Genomic DNA, 20,656 nt, shown 5'->3' with positions numbered 1-20,656 from the left:
CCAAAGTGTTAAGGAAACCAACAAACGGTTATAATCTTACACATACATGTGAAACAAATATGTAAAAAATAAAAAAAAATTGAATGCAAATTATTAATAAGATTGAAACATAGTGACGCACAGTGAAAATAGGCAATGGAAAGCTGGCCCATTGACTACAGGATGAGGATAATAGCTGGCGCTCAATCTGTTAACACATTGTGCGCCATAAACGGCGTAAGTCGTTATTGCCCGCCATGCGTTGAACGCCAACAACGGCGTAAATCGTTTTTGGGATCAATATTTCATTTTTTCGCCATGGCATTCATAATTCATCCAGCCTCCCTCCGGACTGCAGCGGCACCCTGTCTGAGATTGCAATGCCTCAATACCGCCGCCTGGTGGATGGTCGGGCGAGTTACACTCACGGCAAAACCGGAAGTGGCCATCGGTGCATCGAGGAAATCCCTCCAGCAGTCATATCTTGTTACGTGGATCCAGACAAACACTTGAGTGCATTTGGATCGCTTTCGAAACGCAATAATCGATATGATTTCGGCGTTTATTGCGCCATACAAACCGGAAATGGATGTAGGAGATCAAATAATTGGGATCTTTTTTCTCTAGTCTCATCGGCGAACGGTAAGAGGAATATAATGTTATTTTCAGCCCGATTGTTTATTCACTTCACTGCAAACCATCTGCTCAACATATCAACCCATACTAAATAAAGCCGTTACTGACGATCAAGGAATTATAAACGACACGCATGATGAAGCATAATGTTTGGAATGGAATTTTTTAATATAGCGTGTATAGGAAGGAAACGCCAATCTATCATATGCGTCAGGGCCTATAACTAGCGTTTTTGGAATTACAGCAGAAAAGCTTAAAAACACTTATATTCTAGACGGTATTAACACAACGGTATTAACACAACAATGTATGAATGAAAAAATATAACGTTCCCACATCCTGAACGATAGATAATCGATGTTGAATGGGCCATAGTAATGCAGATATAGCTATAATATTTAAAAAGTTATAGCCCTGCAAAGAAGGTAAACATCTCCATAGGGTTACAGTGCTGGCAGACTGGGTATAATGATGGGCACAATGCCCGGCGCCCAATGTGTTAAAGGGGAACTCCAACATTTTGGGAAATTAGCTTATTTAACATCTTCCCTGGAGTTAGACAAGAAGATACATACCTTTTTTGTCTCTGTGCGTGCATTTTAGCTTTGGGAATAGACGCTCCGTTAGCATAGCTTAGCTTCATCACTGGAAGTGGGGGAGGGTTAGAGCCTTACAGTGCCTTACAGTGTATTGCAAGGTCTGACATTGACCAAACTTGATATGCATGACCTTGGTGGGCTCTAGGTCAACTCCTGAAAAGGGGGTCAATGTCAGACTTTGCAATCAAAAGTTAGGGGGCTAATAACCCTTGCCATAATTTCAGTGCGCCCCTAACTTTTGATTGCAAGGTCTGACATTGACCCCCTTTTCAGGAGTTGACCTAGAGCCCACCAAGGTCATGCATATCAAGTTTGGTCAATGTCAGACCTTGCAATACACTGTAAGGCACTGTAAGGCTCTAACCCTCCCCCACTTCCAGTGATGAAGCTATGCTATGCTAACGGAGCGTCTATTCCCAAAGCTAAAATGCACGCACAGAGACAAAAAAGGTATGTATCTTCTTGTCTAACTCCAGGGAAGATGTTAAATAAGCTAATTTCCCAAAATGTTGGAGTTCCCCTTTAAGCATAACCCCCAAAACAGGGCAATTTTAGTTTTTGAGGACTGCATACTTTTTTGCAAAGCTTAGCTTTATACCTTATAGCACATGCATGAGCCCGGTATCTTTTGAAAGGTAACATTCTGAAGTTACTAAAGCAAAATAGTGCTAATGAAATAGAGTAACAGAGGTTTGAACTTGAGTTGAACTTGTGTACTCACATTTCTCTTTAGTGGTTGCCATTGCCAGATTCCTGTTTTTTAAGTTACAGCATAGAGGTATGAGCTGGAAAACACAGCTGTTCCATAGCCTGAAGTCTAATGTAGTACGGGTAATTTTTTTTATAAAAGTCTGTTAAAAAATTAGAGCTTGAGAACGGTTTTAGTAAACCGTGTACCCCCCCAAACAAGCGTGCAAATCCAAAATGGCTATCCACCTCTGTGCGTTCTGAAGATTCAGTCACAACTAATTTTTGCTCGTCAACTTTCACCTACTTCCCCCACGTGGGGTATCATTGGAAGCGGACACTCGTTGGCTACAACGCTGACCAATCATTTTCGCCATCAGCGGTGATTGGTCAGTTCTCGAGCGTATATAGTCAGACATGGTTATTTGACGCGCAGCCTGTAAAAAGATGCTCGCCCGACATATTGTCATGTAACTCGAGAACAAAGGCACGGAATTGGTCGAGTAAGGTGGCGTTTGAAAGTCGGCAAATTCAAGTTTCAAACGGTATATTACATGATCTGTGAAAAATGCAGCCCCAAGCCGGTAGACACTCGCAAAGTGCCGCGACCTGCGCACAAGTGTATACAGTGCATCCGGAAAGTATTCATACCCCTTCACGTTTTCCACATTTAGTTATGTTACAGCTTTATTCCAAAATGTATTACATTTATTTTTTTCCTCAAACTTCTACACACAATACCCCATAATGACAAAATGAAAAAAGATTTTTAGAATCTTTAGCAAATGTATTAAAAATATGTAATATTGCATGTACATAAGTATTCACACCCTTTGATATGACACTAAACATTTTGCTTAGGTCCATCCGATTTCCTCTGATCATCCTTGAGATGTTTCTACAACGTGATTGGAGTCCACCTGTGGTAAAATTGATGATGATTTGTAAAGGCACACATCTGTCTATATAAGTTGTCATGCACAGTTGACAGTGCATGTCAGAGCACAAGCCAAGCCATGAAGTCCAAGGAATGGTCTGTAGACTTTGTAGGATTGTATCGAGGCACATATCTGGCGAAGGGTACAAAAAAAATTCTGCAGCATTGAAGGTGCCAACGAGCACAGTCGTCTCCATCATTCACAAATGGAAGAGGTTTGGAACCACCAGGACTCTTCCTCCTAGAGCTGGCCGCCCGGCCAAACTGAGCCATCTGGGGAGAAGGGCCTTGGTCAGGGAGGTGACCAAGAACTCGATGGTCACTGACAGAGCTCCAGTGTTCCTCTGTGGAGATGGGAGAACCTTCCAGAAGGACAACCATCTCTGCAGCACTCCACCAATCAGGCCTTTATGGTAGAGACGGAAGCCACTCCTCAGTAAAAGACACATGACAGCCCGCATGGAGTTTGCCAAAAGGCACCTAAAGGACTCTCAGACCATGAGAAACAAAATAGTCTGGTCTGATGAAACCTAGATTTAACAGAATGCGAAGCGCCATGTTTGGAGGAAATCAGGCACCGCTTATCACCTGGTAAATCACATCCCTACAGTAAAGCATGGTGGCGGCAGCATCATGCTGTGGGGATGTTTTTCAGCGGCAGGAACTGGGAGACTAGTCAGGATCAAGGGAAAGATGAATGCAGCAATGTACAGAGAGATCCTTGATGGAAACCTCTTCCAGAGTGCTCTGGACCTCAGACTGGGGCGAAGGTTCATCTTCCAACAGGACAACAACCCTAAGCACATAGCCAGGATAACAAAGGAGTGGCTTCGGGACAAGTCTGTGAATGTCCTTGAGTGGCCCAGCCAGATCCCAGACTTTAACCCGATTGAACATCTCTGGAGAGATCTGAACATGGCTGTGCACTGACACTCCCCATCCAACCTGATGGAGCTTGAGACAATCTGCAAAGAAGAATGGGAGAAACTGCCCAAAAATAGGTGTGCCAAGCTTGTAGCATCATACTCAAGAAGACTTGAGGCTGTAATTGCTGCCAAAGGTGCTTCAACAAAGTATTGAGTAAAGGGTGTGAATACTTATGTACTTATCTGTTTATTCTTTACATTTCTTTATAAATTTGCAAACAATTCTAAAAAACCTTTTTCACTTTGTCATTATTGGGTACTGTGTGTAGAATAAAAAAAATAAAAATAAAAAAGATTTAATCCATTTTGGAATAAGGCTGTAACATAACATGTGGAAAAAGTGAAGGGGTATGAATACTTTCCGGATACACTGTACGTGATTGCGTTACCACAGTAATGCTGTAACCGTGGCAGCTCTATAGGAAGGGTGATGGGAAGCATAGGGAGGATGTTTTAGAAAGCATAGGATTGGTGATAGGAAGCATGTTAGGAAGGGTAGTAGGAAGCATGTTAGGAAGGGTGATGGGAAGCATAGGAAAGGTGATTTTAAAAAGCATAGGAAATATATTAGGAAGCATAGGAAGGGTGATGGGAAGCATAGGGAGGATGTTAGGAAGCATAGGGGCTGATAGGAAGCATAGGAAAGGTGATAGGAAGCATAGGGAGGATGTTAGGAAGCATAGGAAGGGTGATAGGAAGCATAGGGAGGCTGATAGGTAGCATGTTAGGAACAGATTCCAAGCAAGAGGGGACGCCCTTATTTCAATTTACAATTAATTATAGCAATAGGTTCACTATGGCATTTCCATGTTGTAAACGGGCACCAGAGAGCTTATTCCCTGAGGCTCTTGAGTAGTGAACCTATGTAGTAGCGCCCTCTTGTGTTCAAACGTATAAATTACTTCATACTTTATACAGAATATTTGTTTGAATGGACAAGGATTTTAAATTAATGGTTCCTGTCCTGTTGTCAGCCTGTGTGCCAAGTTTCATGACATTGTAGTTAGAAACACAGTCAACCAAAGACTTGGCCTGGTGGAGATAAGAATGAGTCTTGGAAAGGGGACAGTACTGTAATACATTTATTATGGTCTTGTTCCATTTAGATGTGCCAGGGCCCTGGTATTATGCATGCTGTCTCACTGGAATAGCTGTGACACACCTAAATGGAAGGGGACCATAATTAATGTTATTGCTTAGATCTGTGTATCCGGTGATGACATGTTAAAACCGTGACAAGGGCCTTTTGGTGAAGCAAGTTCAGGAAGGACACATAACTTCTTAAGCCCTAGCCATATTTTCAGAAAATTCGCCCAAACGTACATACCCAAGTAAATGGAAGATTGCTCCACTTCTACAAGGTCCATTTGCATGTTCTTGGTATCTAGGGACATCTATGGACCACAGGGAATTAGGGGTGTGTAACGATGCATTGATTAATCGAAATGCATCTATTCTAATGTGACGATTCAACTGCATCGATTTGAAAATGTTAGAATCGATTATAATCAAAATTAATCAAAATAATAATAATAAAAAAATTGTGTATCGTTTTTATTGGCCTATAGTCCATTCATGCTGAGTGAATCAGTTCCCCCAGCCACATTTGTGTATTCAAAATGTTTTGGGGAATTAACTGATAGAAAATGTATCTAAAATGTATCGAATCGAATTGAATCGTGGTCAAATGAAGAAATTTCATGATGCATTGAATCGTTGCCTGAATAATCGTAATCGAAATTAATCGTTGTGAGGTTGCATCGTTACACCCCTACAGGGAATGTATTCCCAGTGTCAGAAATATTGTGTCTGTTACTATGCTTGAGTAAATTGTAATGAACCAAAGGAGTATATAAATTATTGTTATTATAAAACATTTTCATCTTTGACGGTTTTCACTTCTCACGTCTAAATCATCCTTTTTCCGGTGCAATGCGCAGAGATTTCTATAAGCTCATATTTCAATAATAACACTTCAAATCATTGGTAAACAAACGTAGTGCTGAAAATATACACTTTGACTGCTGTTTTAAAAGGTTAGGGTCTTTACGCTTGGCTACATTTGAAAAAGAAACGCAACATTACTTAATACGGACTGTATTGATCTATTTATGACGTGAAATAAATGTCATACTGGCACCGGGCCGATCGGGTTTAAGTTTATTTGCAAAAGGGACAGTGCATATTAATCAACATTAAAAATGTAAATACGCCAGAATTAGCCAGAAGGCTTAAGAGGTTATGTCTTGTCTGGAGCTGTGACAGCTTAGCTGATGCTCCATCGTCCCACCTACACTGATTAGGCGTTCTATTTAAAGACCTCCCCATTCACACACTGATGTTGTGCTAAGTGTTTTGCTGCTGTACCTGCCAGTAAGGTTGTCACCCACCACCACCCCAGCCAGGTTCTACTCTGTATTGTTTGTATACAACTACCCTAGCATTGTGCTCTGTAAGTTACATTCCCTATGGGAGATTCGTTTGCAGTGTTCCCTGCTGTTTAGTTTCAGTATGCTGTTATGCTTCTGTATAATTAGTTGTGCTTTAACCTCTTGCAGTAGAGGGCACCCCTAGGAATAGAACCATACCATCAAGCAGCAGGGGGGAAGCATTCTTTCTCTTTTTCCACCTAAACGGTTAACTAAAATAATAATGTTTCTGGCAAATTTTTTAGACGAGAAATATTTGATCTGCAGTGCCTAGTTTGACAGTTTGATCTACATTCCGTGAGCCAGATGTGCATGCTTGGGCGTGGGAAGCAAGCAGCATGCCAAGCAGCATTTGCCAAGAACAGGACTGAAATAAAGGCATGCTAGAATGCATAATCTGCATATTTTTCTGCAGTTGCATGTACAGTATGATAATGTTCCTGTTTTACATTAATGTTGTAGTTGTAAATGGAGTCTTCTGTTTGCTTGTTCATACAGGCATGAACGTACAGAAAATCCATGACACTTAAAAATAGTGGTTATCATCCAAAAGCTTTTGGGAATGCTTTGGAAAAGATTAGTGTATATATAAAAAATTAAGTGCCTGGTCAAATGTTTATCAAGCATGGCTCCTGGTTGATTACATACGTTTCATGTGATAGCTATCAAAATCAAGACCTGAGAGATAAAAGAAAAAATAAAAAAAATTAACATTTGAGTATAGACGACATGGAAACAGCTATTTTTCATGGAATAGACATGGAAAAGACGAGGGGCGACAGTGGCTCAGGAGGTAGAGCAGTCGTCTTGTAGTCAGAAGGTTCCTGGTTCGATTCCCGGGCAGCGTGTCGATGTGTCCTTGAGCAAGACACTTGACCCCTAATTGCTCCCGATGAGCAGATTGGCACCTTGCATGGTTGCCTCTGCCGTCGGTGTGTGAATGTGGGGAACAAAGTGTAAAGCGCTATATAAATGCGCCATTTAAAAGATATTGTATTAACATATTTAGGAATCCTGTAGATGATATGATACTATTATTAATTTATAATCAGAGGTTGCTCTGTGATTCACATGTTACTTGTAGTCAGCAATCCTCTTGTGCCATTCCTTTCCTCTTTAGTATAACTACTCCTGTCACGATTCTTCTCATTCACACCCTCTGCTCCTCCTCCTTCCAGATATTCGCCTGCGAGTGCGTGCTGAATACTGCCAGCATGAGTCGGCGCTCCAGGGCAACGTGTTCTCCAACAAACAGGAGGCGGTAGAGCGGCAGTTCGAGCGCTTCAACCAGGCCAACACCATCCTCAAGTCCCGAGACTTGGGCTCCATCATTTGCGACATTAAGTTCTCGGAGCTCACCTACCTGGATGCCTTCTGGAGGGACTACATCAACGGCTCGCTGCTAGAGGCCCTCAAAGGTGTCTTCATCACAGACTCCCTCAAACAGGCCGTGGGCCACGAGGCCATCAAACTGCTGGTCAACGTGGACGAGGAGGACTACCAGGCGGGGCGCCGCAAGCTGCTCCGCAACCTCATCACTAGCGGAGGAAGTGTGACCGGAAGCGGCAAAGAGACCGCATCATAGACACTCCCATTCCAAAGTAGCAGAGGTGGTGGGGCACCCCCGTCTTTCCCCATGTGAAGAATATAACTGAGATATGGATGTGTCTACAAGCTATAGAACTGCGTTATGGGTGTGTCTGTTGAGGTGTGAAGCGAGCTAGAGTACTTCCAGGCACCCGTTTTGATTCAATGAGAACTTATGTATGAGGGAATCTGCTCGGTGTGGCCCTACCTAATATCAGAGGGGAATGGGATTTCATATCGGTTTCATGTAAATCAATTCTCATATTCAATGCTAGTTAAAATATCAGCAATGTCTTCTTGCAGGACCGAGAAAGCTTGACATTCAAAAATGTTGTTGAATCTGTATGCATTGTCTTGCTTTTTCTTGCCCGCAAGAGGACATTGCAGATACTGTAGCTAGCATTGAATATGAAAATCGATTTAACATTGTCTTTTGGTATCACGCCATTCACTGACACACACTCATCGACTCCCCCCTAAGTTGAACCTTAACCTCACGTGACAAAAACAATGACATTGGTTGTCCCACACTGTCCAGAAGTGGAATTATTTTGAATAATATAATAAGACCGACGCCGACCGCGACCCACGGACCCAGACAAACAAGTCAATCTCAGAACTAATGGTATCCTCTTGTCAAACCTATACATCTTTTGTGGATTATTTTCAGTGCATTTGGTACATTAGGAACTGATCAGACTAACCCAACTGACATATGGTTTACTCTGTGTTATAGAAAGCTGCAGCCCATAGTCCACTCACAACTTCTGCTTCCCTGTTCCTGGCAATCTAGTAGGCAACGTGCCCAGGAATTTGTGTGTGGATTTTCCTTGTCTTTTTCGAATCCATGATCCTTTCATGTCTTTTTACCTTTTTTTTTTTGCTCAAATATTTGGTCATTCTAGAAATTATTTTCTTGATCCCCATCTAATGTGCTCACAAGTGGCTGGAGTTGTTGTGTTCTGAACATTTATGTGATTCTGAAGTCATATCATTCTGAAGTGTTCATAAGCCTTGGAACATGAATACTTCTTAAGATGATTCTTAAGTGTTCTTAAGTCTTGGAACAGATTCTGAAGTGTTCTTAAGCCTTGGAACATGAATACTTAAGATGATTCTGAAGTGTTCCTAAGTCTTGGAATGTGAATACTTGTTAGATGATTCTGAAGTGTTGCTGCTCCATTGTTGACCTAGACTTCCCTGAACCGCTTTGCTCAAATCACCTCCAGTAACCAAATTTGACAGCCGAACATTAAGCTGAACCGTTTCAAAAATCTATCCGAATGTGTTTTTAAGTCTCGTCTTGAAATGTAAGAAAGCTGCCTCAGTGGCTTCTTAGATTCTTGAAAGAAACCCACGAGAAAATGACTTTTAAACTATCTCTGCCCACGACTAATGATCATAGGATGTTGTCAACTCTAGTTGATTTAGGCTAATTGACGAATCAGCAAAACTGCTTGTCCCACATTATTGTCCTGCAATCATGAATTACCTTTTTAATGATGGTGCTTATTAAAGCTCCTAGCGTATTGGTGAATATTGTTGTGATGCCTGAATTGTGCTTAATAACGGGGAATAACGCAATCGGCATCAAGGGAAAAAACAACTAATCAATTAGAAGACACTTATTTCAATACAGTTCTTCAATACAGATTAGTCTAATTGACAGAGGGAGCAGCCCTATTATCAATGTCAGGCGCTGATATGTAATTGTTGATGTTCTTAAAGGGTAATTCCGGTATTTTTAAACCTAGACCCTAGTCTAAATGACTAATGGGGACAAAAATTTTTGGAATTGGTCCAGTATTGAGGGAGATAACCTTAGCCCACAACCATGAAACGGGCTGCAATGTAACAATTCAGGGCATTTGTGCATGTGAAAGTACGTCCACTAAAAGTTTGTTTCTGCCACTGACACAGGCTCAGATTGTTATTATATGTGTATATAACATCATGTAAAGGAAATGGACCTTTCTGTTTACATTTCACTTCTTCCGGTCTCTGTTCAACAGAATGACTTTAGCTAATAACATGACCTCCACTCTGTCTGCAGCAGGACTCTGTTCTAACATCCCAGATCAACACAATGACTTTAGCTAATAACATGACCTCCACTCTGTCTGCAGCAGGTCTCTGTTCTAACATCCCAGATCAACACAATGACTTTAGCTAATAACATGACCTCCACTCTGTCTGCAGCAGGTCTCTGTTCCAACATCCCAGATCAACACAATGACTTTAGCTAATAATAACATGACCTCCACACTGTCTGCAGCAGGTCTCTGTTCTAACATCCCAGATCAACACAATGACTTTAGCTAATAACATGACCTCCACTCTGTCTGCAGCAGGTCTCTGTTCTAACATCCCAGATCAACACAATGACTTTAGCTAATAACATGACCTCCACTCTGTCTGCAGCAGGTCTCTGTTCCAACATCCCAGATCAACACAATGACTTTAGCTAATAACATGACCTCCACTCTGTCTGCAGCAGGTCCCTCCGCACTTGGAGCAGCATTTTGTGTCCTTTGGTATAGGATTTCTTCTCTTCTGTAGTGGTCACTGGTCACTACAGACCTGGTCTTCAAGACGCAGTGTTTCCATCCATTTGTAGCACAAATGGCCTCAACTTCAGCATGTCCCTATCCAACAAAGGTAGTCTATGAAAACTGTGTGAAGTGTGGTGTGACAGATTATGTTGTTACCATTCAGATATGTGCAAACATGAACTACTGTTTCATATCTTTTACATAACGCTAAGCTTTCTCTACTCCAACACAACAAACTATTCCTCTCCAACTCTCACATTTAAACCAGTCGTAAGAAATGAAAGACTTCATACACTTATCAATCATAACTGTATGTCTGTGGCAAAACCGCTTTTTAGTGGACGTGCACAAATGCCCCGAATTGTTGCATTGCAGCCCATTTCGAGGCTGCCGGCTGAAGCAATCTCCCTCAATACTTTCCTATTAGTCATTTAGACTTCAAATAATGGCAAAATAGGGTCCAGGTTTAGAAATGCCAGAACTACCCATTTTATATGTAAGACCAGAAGTGTATTTCAGAAAGCAGGATTAGGGAATTAGCCAGAAAACAAAAACGATTTATTTTTTTATTTTAACTAGGCTATATCTTGATGTTTCATAACCCCCCCGTGCTTGACCAACTCCACCATAAGGACATGTCTACATGTGTTTAGTTTCTTACATTTTTCTGCACAGATTTTGAATAATGATATCAAACTCTTAACCCTTGGCCTACAGCTTCCAAAAGGAAGTCTGGTTGAAATAGAGAGCTTCACTTCGGGAGACGGAAGGCCACTTTTATAGAATATTGGAAGTTAAGGTTCTAACTGGCTCATTTACCAAAGCGTTGAATATACCTACTTGGTTTTTTTTATATCCATAAACGTATGTGATTTGATAGGCAGCATTAGGTTTGGTGGTTGCTCGTGACAGAAATGTGAAAAGATTGCTGATAATCACTGTTTTGTATAGTCAGAGGATATGTCTGCATGGCAGAGGAGCATTGCGTGTCGCCTATTCACTAAAAGATCATTAAGATCATAGGCGTTATGGAGGAGCTGCATGCATTCATATTTTCAATCAAATGTTGAGTTCTCTTTGTTTCTTTTATTCAACATTTTCAGAGTTTTTGGCTTCTTCACACCTGATTTTAGTGGTGCACTGATACCAGGATTAGGATGGACCATGCCAGGCTAAAGCACCGGTACTTGTTATCAGTGAAGGTTCACTGATACCAAGGACCCAGGATTAGAATAGTGCTATTTGATTATGCTGAGATTATGTTGTTTATCTATAAATTGCATAACAAAAATAGATGGCATGATGCCATTTGATGAACACAAAGCCTGCTCTCCAAAATGTGATGGTCTGTACAAAGATTCGTTTTTATTTTTATTTATCTTTTATACAATGTAACAGCCAAATTGTCATAAAGAAAATGACTCTGGTCGATACTCTATATCGACGAGTAGGCTACTCAAAATTTTGCATAAGAATGTGCACTTGGTCAACCAGATTATGGTATCGATGCACCTCTTCACCTGTTAATCCTTTTCAAACTATTTTCTATTTTCACTTGCTGCAAATCGCAAAACACAAGTTTTTGCCAAATTTTTGTAATCAGATTTTGCCACTGTTGTCAAAAGGCTATAATGAAACTCCTGTATTGTTTCTTTCATCAATTAGGTGAATGGTGGGTTGAAAATTAGCATTTTGCTTGATGTACCTTAAAGAGATTTTAGTATACATTTTTACTAAATGTCCAATATCTTCGTCCTAGCAAAGAAGCCCTATCCTTATTTTTGGCATTTCACCAGCTTATGGGGTACATGTCAGAAAGAGAGAAAAAAAAGTTACGACTGAAAGGCCACGGTTACTGTGAAATATAAAGAGTCAGCCTAGATTTATACTTTTCCCTAGTGGAATTTCACATAAAGGTTGCAAGCTGGTATCTATTATATAGGTTGTTGTATGTTATGTTGATTGTTTTACACCACTGTCTATACTAGATTGCATGTAACCTGTTATGATCCCCAAAACATAAGAAAATTCAAAAGCTCTGTAACCTTTTGTAGATAACTCGATAGGCTGGACATTTTCCTTATCTTTTCAAATTTGTATTTTCTTTGAAGAGAGCAAACAATTTGGACCTAATAAATTGACCCTAGAGAAGGCTTTGTGTAAAGTCCCAGTTTATTTAATTTGTGTGCGTGTGTATCAAATATGGGTATATACCCACTGATTCTGACTGATGGCTGATAGGATTAGTGTGATTTTCAGATTCACCATAAGTCGAAAATACAGGTCCATTTTGTGCCAAGGTTAATAAATTGAGCATATGTAAACAATTTAGAGCTTCAAAATACATGTTGACAACTTATGTTGAGCGTCTCACACAATGGTCAGGTCTTGCATAAAGAGCTTAGGTTAGTAAATCTAAACAAAGCTAGTAATGATGGAATTAGGCTTTTAAATGCCATACTGCAAATGGGAGGGAGCACTGCAATTGAGTCACTTGTAACACAGTCATACATCCACTGTTAATAAACCAAGGAAATGAAATAAGAAATGCAGCACATTGTTTGCCCATATTCGCCTTATGTTACATCAACCTTTTAATTATTATTTTTTTTTCAAATTATTTTATTTGTCGACCAAGAAAGAGATTGTGGTATAACGTGAATATTTACATGGTTATAGTTGACTGGTACATTTATGTCTGTACAAATCAAATGTTAATTTGTTCAAAAATCAATAAAAATGTTGTATAATCAAATGTTGTGACAGTTGCTTTGATTTTACAATGACTTTCAGATTGTCTGTCTTCTTAAATCCAACTGTAAACAATGAAATTCATGGAAGTGTTCTATTTTTATTCATTATTCATCCGGGGACCTCTGTGTTACCATAGGGTATGAGTCTGAGATTGCCAAAGTGCAATACCGGCCGCATCCAGCTAGACGGCGGTATCGAGCACCCTTTGAAACCTTGTATCTTGGCCTGTACAACGGTCAAATGTCACCAGGCTCACTTTTCTTTGTCGGGCGAATGGAGCGGTTCTCCCGGTTCCATTGAAGCGTGTCAAATATCCCGGATCCATATGTTGTGGTGGGTTATGCCGTGGACCAAATGGACATCGGATGTACCAGATGGCGATCAAACAATTGTAATATTATTTTTGGAATACTCTTGATCACAGGTAAGGACTATCTGACGTACATTTTTGCTTGATCGTGGAATGCTTTTATACCGATCGGGCTGATAAAGCGTTTTTTGTGTTCAATACGAATCCGCGCTGAGGTGTTCTAAACGCAGTGAAGGTCAATTATTTTGCGACAATGACCTAGTATAGCTATACATTATCCCGCTTATTACATGGCTAACTTACTAACAATATACCTAATTCATTTTACACCATCGACAAGACAAGATCAAATGCAGACGCAGTTGTTCTGTGGCTCCTCTCCTCTGTCATCGCCGGCAGCCGGCAGGTGTGTGGTCTGATTACCTGATGAGTGCAGCTGTGCATATGCTGAGCTTAGCTTTCGTGACTGTCTGCGACCAAAATGCTTGATTGTGATTGGTCAATAGCACTATGTTACCCGTATCAGCGGTTATTATTGCGCATTGCCCATAGCTGCAGTCAGTTATCGAGAAATAATTCTCTGCTGTCAGGGGCAACCGAGCGCTATTGACCAATCACAATCAAGCATTTTGGCGAATGTTAAAACGCCATGTAATAAGTAAGGGATAATGTATAGCTACGAGGTCATTGTAGCTAAAATAATTGACCTTCACTGCGTTTAGAACACCTCAGCGTGGCGCCTCGGTGTTCTAAACTCTGTGTCGGTCAATTATTTTGCGACAATGACCGAGTATAGCTATACATTATCCTGCTTATTACATGGCTAACTTACTAACAATATACCTAATTCATTTTACACCATCGACAAGACGAGAGCACCCTTTGAAACATTATATCTTGGCCTGTGCAACGATCAAATGTCTCCGGGCGCACTTTTCTTTGTCAGGCGAGGCGAGCGGGTATCCCGATCCCATTGAGCAGCGTCAAATGCCCCCGATGCATCTGTTGTGGTGGATTATGTTGGCGACACGATGGACACCAATATTTGGACTCGCGATTAGACAATTGGAATATTCTTTTTGGGGTACCTCCTAGTGAAGGTAAGGGCTAAATGATATCAATCCTGCTTTGATCCTACCATGATTTCACCTCGATCGCAACGTGTGTGTAACGTTACTCCACAACGTATGCCGTTGGTGACGATCAAAGCATCAAAAAACTACCCCCCCCCCCTTTCATGCATTCATGATGAAACATAATACCTATTATATACATTTGATTTGGAAATAGTAACGTGTCCAGGCGAGAAACGGCAACGCTTTTAGTGAAATTCACGTTTTGCTGCATATCGTCGTTTTCTGGGATTAGACAGGATCACACTAAAACTATACTTATATTCACCACGATATAACACGGGAACGTATGGATGAAAGAATTTATTATTTTTCACATATTGAACGATAGTTGATGTAAAATGGGCCATAGTATTCTATCCATAGCTATAATATAGAATATATATAGCCCTGCAAACACTGCCACTTATTCCTATCTTTTAGAACGTGGCGTGGTAGGAACAAACGATGCTCAAGTCCATCATGGCGTCCAAAGAGTTAAGGGGAGGTACCACAGTTGAATAGGGAAAACAATTCCTTTAATCCTATCCGAGTGGAACTTTAGACATTGAATTTGGATACAAAATAAACAATCTTAAGCCTTTTGACTTGTATATATTTTGTTACTAATATACTCAAATTAGCTAATATATATATTTTCTTTTCTTAATTACCACATACTTTTTTCTCAGCGGACTAAGTCATTTTTAAGAGTTAATGTTTCTGTTTCAATGTGATGAATGTCTATCACGAGTTGTCTAAAAAAATATTTATAGCTATAATATATATATAGTTATTTTATATATATAAAATACACAATAAAATAGAAATGACAAGATTTAATACAATTTTTAATAAAACATCCCAGCTATTTTAAAGGAAGCACCATGTCAAATGTGGTCATTTTGAGAAGTTGGTGTTAAAGTTTGTTCAATAGCTTGGTTTACATTATGCATCTCACACAAAAAAAAGTTTTATATTCATATAGTTGCTTTTGATGATTGCATTAAATGTACTGAAACTGCAGTAAAATCTGATATATCAAAATGCAACAAACACAAAAGTATATATCATTATTGGAATGGAATTTTGGAACCTATTCTAGTGACTGGCTGGTCCCAGAGTTTGCTCTGAACAGGGTAAATCTGCATTTCGCTATGATGCCCCTAGCTCATGGAATGAACAGTCCTTAAAGCTTGAGATTCTCCCCTCTGTTGCAGAGTTGACTACCTTGATCTTCAACCTTTGTCAATCAAGTTGTATGTGTTTTAATTGATCCGCTAATCTTGCTTTGGTCTACCCTCATCTTGTTGTCTTATTGTTATGATTGTATATATGCTGTGTGATTTTATAGGCTTTATTTATGCTTATTTCTGTATGTACACTCGACGTGACTGTAAATGAGGGGAAACCTCCGTTGCCTTTCGAGTTTACATAAAGGTTTGAAATGTAAATGTTCCAATCCAGCCAAAATCACCATTTTCAACTGTGGTACACTACCTCACCTTAATAACCTGACATATAACTTTGCAGGTCCTGTAGACAACTAGCAAGAACAAGACTGCAATACTGAGCAGAAATGCTAGTACATCGACATTATGGTAGGCATACCAGGGCATTTTGTAGGAGTCTGTGCGCAAGTGTGCTGCTCCCTTGTGCCTCATGACATATTCCAGCCAAAAGGTGGCCATGTCCAATGGTTTGAGGGGCTGGTCATGGTGTAGCTGTGACATCTTGAGCATGTTCTTGCTGTAGGGCTTCTCTATGTCTAGGATGTCCCTCAGAGCTTCTGTCAGGAGATCTACTTCCAACGCTGTCACATCTAAGACTTTAGCCACACCCCTGACCTCCAGACGCAACATGTTGTCAAACTGGTCAAAGATGAGAGGAAATCCTAGCATTGGAACCCCGTGGTATATGGCCTCGTAGATCCCATTGGTTCCACCGTGTGTGACAAAAGCTCTAGTTTTTGGGTGGCCCATTAGATCATTCTGTGGCAGCCAATCAAAAAGCAGGGTGTTATTGCCCAGGTTCGAGGGCTTCTTCCCCTGGTGCCTCCACAGCACTTTCTGCGGCAGACGGGCAAAGGCGGCCGCCACCACCTCCGAAATCTCAGGCAGGAGACTGCCCAGCAGGGTCCCAAGAGACATGACAATCACCCCATGTTCCCCAGAGCTCTGCACAAATGCCTCCAGCTCAGCTGGCAGAGGCTTTGAGGGCTTACACTGAAAGCCTCCCATGTAAACTATATTGGGCATTGTTGGGCGTGGGAACTCAAACACAAAGTCCACTCTCATGAGCCACAGGTCAGCACCCTGAATAAGGGAGTAGATACTGGTGTTGGGATCAATGAATTCATCGCAGATGCCTTGGTAGAGGGGCCTCGTTATGATATGATCAAGGTAAACCCCGATACCATAATGCAAAACATTCTTCAGTTTGTTGACAAAGCTCATCTTATCGGACACCAGCGACCCAAGGGTCGGCACATAGGACAGAGGCGAAGGAGCTATGGCGAAATGTCCATCGCCGTTGGTGATCCAGCGAACGTTGAGCACCGTTGGAAGACCCAGAAATTTCCCCAGTATAACCCCTCCTCCGAATCCGGGATCAGTCAGCATGACATCAAAGTTGGATGCTTTTAATTGGTCCACTAACAGCTTGTTCTCCATGATCAAGCGGGCCATCTCAGCGCTGGCACCGTGGGCCTCCTCCAGCAAACTGATGGTCTCCTGCTGGAGGGCGATGAAGGACGATATGGAACGTTCTGTGGTCCATATCTGTAGGTTTCTCTTCAGGAAGGACGCCATGTACTCTGGGTCCTCCAGGCTGCTGGCTCTTGGGACAGACACAGTCACTGAGTTGTAGTGGGGCGCCTGCTCCGATATATACCAGCTCGTGGTCGAGCGAACAACAGTTATAGAGTGGCCTCTCTCATGCATCTCTCTCAGAAGGATGTTCATGTTTAGCCAGTGACTGCCATCTACTGGGTACACCAGGATCTTGCCAGCCTGGCTTTGAGCTGGTAGAGTCCAAAGGATGCCCACAAGGAGAAGTAGAGCTGCATGTTGGGGGGAGCTGGGTGCTGCCATTTTCAGCTAAGGAAATAAGAGTATAGATTTTAGATGGGGTCTTGTTGTCATGTTTATCACATGTGTATCAGCAATAGATGCAGAAAAGTTTGGGGTTGTGAAATGAACAGACAAAGCTAAAATATACCAAAACATTACTATTACAAATATCATTGCATATGGGTCTGGTTTCCTGATCCTTGATTAAACCTTATTGGACTAAAGATAGTTAGGCTTCAGGCCTTTTCTTTTTTACACATACATTGGCTACCTTAATGTAATCTGATATACTTTATTTAATTATTAATATAGCTGACATTATATTCTAATTAGAACAACCCTCTCTGAGTATGCAATGTAATTTCCCCTTTAGTATAATAAAAAGAAATTGTCTAGTGCTGTGTAGTCCTATTCCTTTTATTGATTAATTAATTATGTGTCGTTTCATCTAAATTAATATTACCTTTCAAGTTGTTCAGGTTTTACATTTTTCTTTTTTCTCAGATTGAGCTCCCTGAGACTCCTGGCTCCCAATCAATGTCATTATTATGTGTGGCTCATGAATGGGTTTTTAATATGTGCTGTTCATGTGCGTCTTTGGCTACTTTGATAATTTAGTGAAGCCGTAGCTGTAGTTTGTCTTACTGGAGTAGCAGCTAATCATTATTGCTTCACTCCATTCGAGTGCTGATTACTTTACTAAGTGAGCTGGGGAAAGAGAAGGAATTATTGATTGATTGATTGAAAACTTTATTAACAGATTGCAGAATGGGTACAAATTACAATACAGTACTGCTCAATACACACAATTGTTAAGGCGATGCAGACCAGAGAAAGACTTTCGTCTTGTTTACATCAGGGTCCCCCATTTTCAATTCATCGTAACATTTATGACATACATGACATACAGATAAACAGTACTGTTTAAGAAACAGAGTTTCTAAAAGAGAGTATATACATTTGAGGGGGAAGAAACTGTACATTGGAGGGGGTTGGGTGGGGGGGTTGGATATTTACAGGGGCCAGTTTTGAATTGCAGCCTCACATAGGTGCTCTTTGAGAGCAGTTTTGAAGGTGGGTAGGGATTCACATTATTTTACGGCTGTGGGTAGGGGGTTCCACATTGATGTGGCATAATTGCGAAACGTGTTTAGTCCCTTGTTTGAGCCGAATCTGGGTTGAACATGATTTGTGGAACTCTCTCTGGTGTTGTGGTCATGGTATTCACTGACCTTTGGGAAGTATTTCGACATGCACATGGGTACCTTAGTGGTGTAGTGTATCTTGTGAGATTGATGAGATTGGGCAGCCTGGTTCGTTTCAGGGAACTCAAACTATTCTGAGCTTTCGGATTGGAACTCATGAGTGGGAGAAGTTTGATTATATTTGACCACTATGTATGTACCATTGGTCACAGGTTGACAGGACCTTGCTTCCCTTATGTGGACATATGTACTGTGTACAAGAAAGACTGTGGATTAACCCCTTTCTCCTCTAACATATCGGATTACTGTTAGATTACTTTTCCCCCTGCGCCATGGCTGTGCTGACTAGGGCTTGAGACAATTGAGAATTAGATAAGTCATGCAGAGCTGTGGGCAATGTGAACTAATTATGGGAGGACCTGGGACGCCTGCCTCCCACTGTGGTTTGGTTGAACAGGTGTCCCAGGTCCCCCCTATGTTCCCTCCTCTGCCCCGTGATGATGTCATGGCTGGACACCTGGACTTATAATGGCAGGTGAACTCCAAGATGGCAGACTCAGGAGATCTCATGACAACGTGCTGTCCGTCCCACCCGGTATCTACAATGTCAGATCCCCTATCACCAACAGCCTAACGTCCTCCCCTTACAACCTAACTGCATTACTGCGGGACCATAGAGTGGCTTGGCTGGGGTCCTCCTCCTATCATCTCCCCTCAAGCTGAGTGATGCTCTTTGTTTGCCCAGTGCCCACATGTATATGTTTTAATATTAAACTGTGAACACACATGCCACTGATTAGGGTTTCCTCTGCTAGGTGGATTAACCCTGCTGTACTATTGAGAAGAGTGGCTGGAACCATCGTTTTTTGCCTTTTTCCAACGGACATTGCTTGCTGTTACACCACACTCTACTTCGCCCGAAAATGAATATTATTGGATTAGCTGCAGCTACATTGGCAGAGTATTGTCTGCCGACCCAAGGTCAGCGGTCACATTTTATTCCATATTTATCCCCTCTTTAGTGCACTGCTACCCATCCCCCCTCCTTTGTTGTGTTTTTAACATAGGTAAGATAAATAAATAATAAATGATACAATAAACAGTAAATTAATTAAAAAAATTAACAATTCTTTATTACAAAAGTTCAGTCAGGAATAGGCTTTGAAATATGAATAACTATTACAGACTGTGGGATCAAATGCACAAGAAGCCTAATCCTCTACATTAATTCAATACATGTGAACAATCAAGTAGGCAGACTCATTAAAATAGGCAATAGTTAAGATCACTGTATATGATGGAATAGTAGCTTTAGAATGTGCCAGAGGCCACCAAATTTTTGTCTTTACAGCCTAAGGGTCATGCCCCCGGACCCCCCTAGCAGGATCCCCCCCCCAAGTGCCTTGATAGACACAAACTTAATGGACATTCAGTTTGCATTTATTGTATTTACTCTTGGTCCCGTTATGTCAGACTGTCAATGCTGTCAAGCTTTCAGATAATTCTACTGTAACTGATTTACAGAATATCATAAACTTATGAAACGACCTCTAACATTATCTTTTCAACTGTATTTTCTGTTTACAGAATAATATACTAACTCATTCCCTCACTCACACACACTTGCAAATCAAAGAAGGCACTGCTTACCTGGTTGTGGTGATCTGATGTGCTGTGGATATTGGCACTCAGTTTAGGAGAGTGGCCCCAGATGGAGCCCTGTTTTTTTACTCTTGTACACACACACACACACACACACACAGACACACACTACTACTACTACTACTACAAGCTCAAATGGCAATTTCCCCTTGGCTGCATGGTTAGAGGTTGCACTTTGGCACAAGAAAGAAAAAATGCATTTGAACTTCG

At 41.1% G+C, this 20,656-nt stretch overlaps 2 protein-coding genes across 2 annotated transcripts in view; one reads left to right on the top strand and one right to left on the bottom strand.

Annotated features, from left to right (window-relative positions):
* The window catches only part of dedd (death effector domain containing), a 50,604-nt gene extending 37,517 nt beyond the window's left edge, over window positions 1–13,087 (top strand). The window contains exon 5 of the mRNA XM_084333740.1: window positions 7,372–13,087. Coding sequence (XP_084189866.1) covers window positions 7,372–7,778 — 407 coding nt within the window. The 3' untranslated portion in view covers window positions 7,779–13,087. The remainder of the gene's footprint in view (window positions 1–7,371) is intronic.
* Window positions 13,088–16,004: 2,917 nt separating this feature from the next.
* Window positions 16,005–17,600, bottom strand: ugt5e1 (UDP glucuronosyltransferase 5 family, polypeptide E1; the record flags this gene model as incomplete). The annotated part of the gene is made up of 1 exon (XM_084333460.1): window positions 16,005–17,600. The coding sequence occupies one exon, from the start codon at window positions 17,598–17,600 to the stop codon at window positions 16,005–16,007; it is 1,596 nt and encodes a 531-aa protein (XP_084189586.1).
* Between the last annotated feature and the right edge of the window lie 3,056 nt (window positions 17,601–20,656).

The sequence above is a fragment of the Notolepis coatsorum genome, assembly GCF_963971535.1.
Source record: "Notolepis coatsorum genome assembly, chromosome: 17".
In the NCBI taxonomy this organism is placed as follows: domain Eukaryota; kingdom Metazoa; phylum Chordata; class Actinopteri; order Aulopiformes; family Paralepididae; genus Notolepis; species Notolepis coatsorum.
Note: the sequence above shows the minus strand (reverse complement) of the source record. Positions and strands in the feature narration are given on the sequence as shown.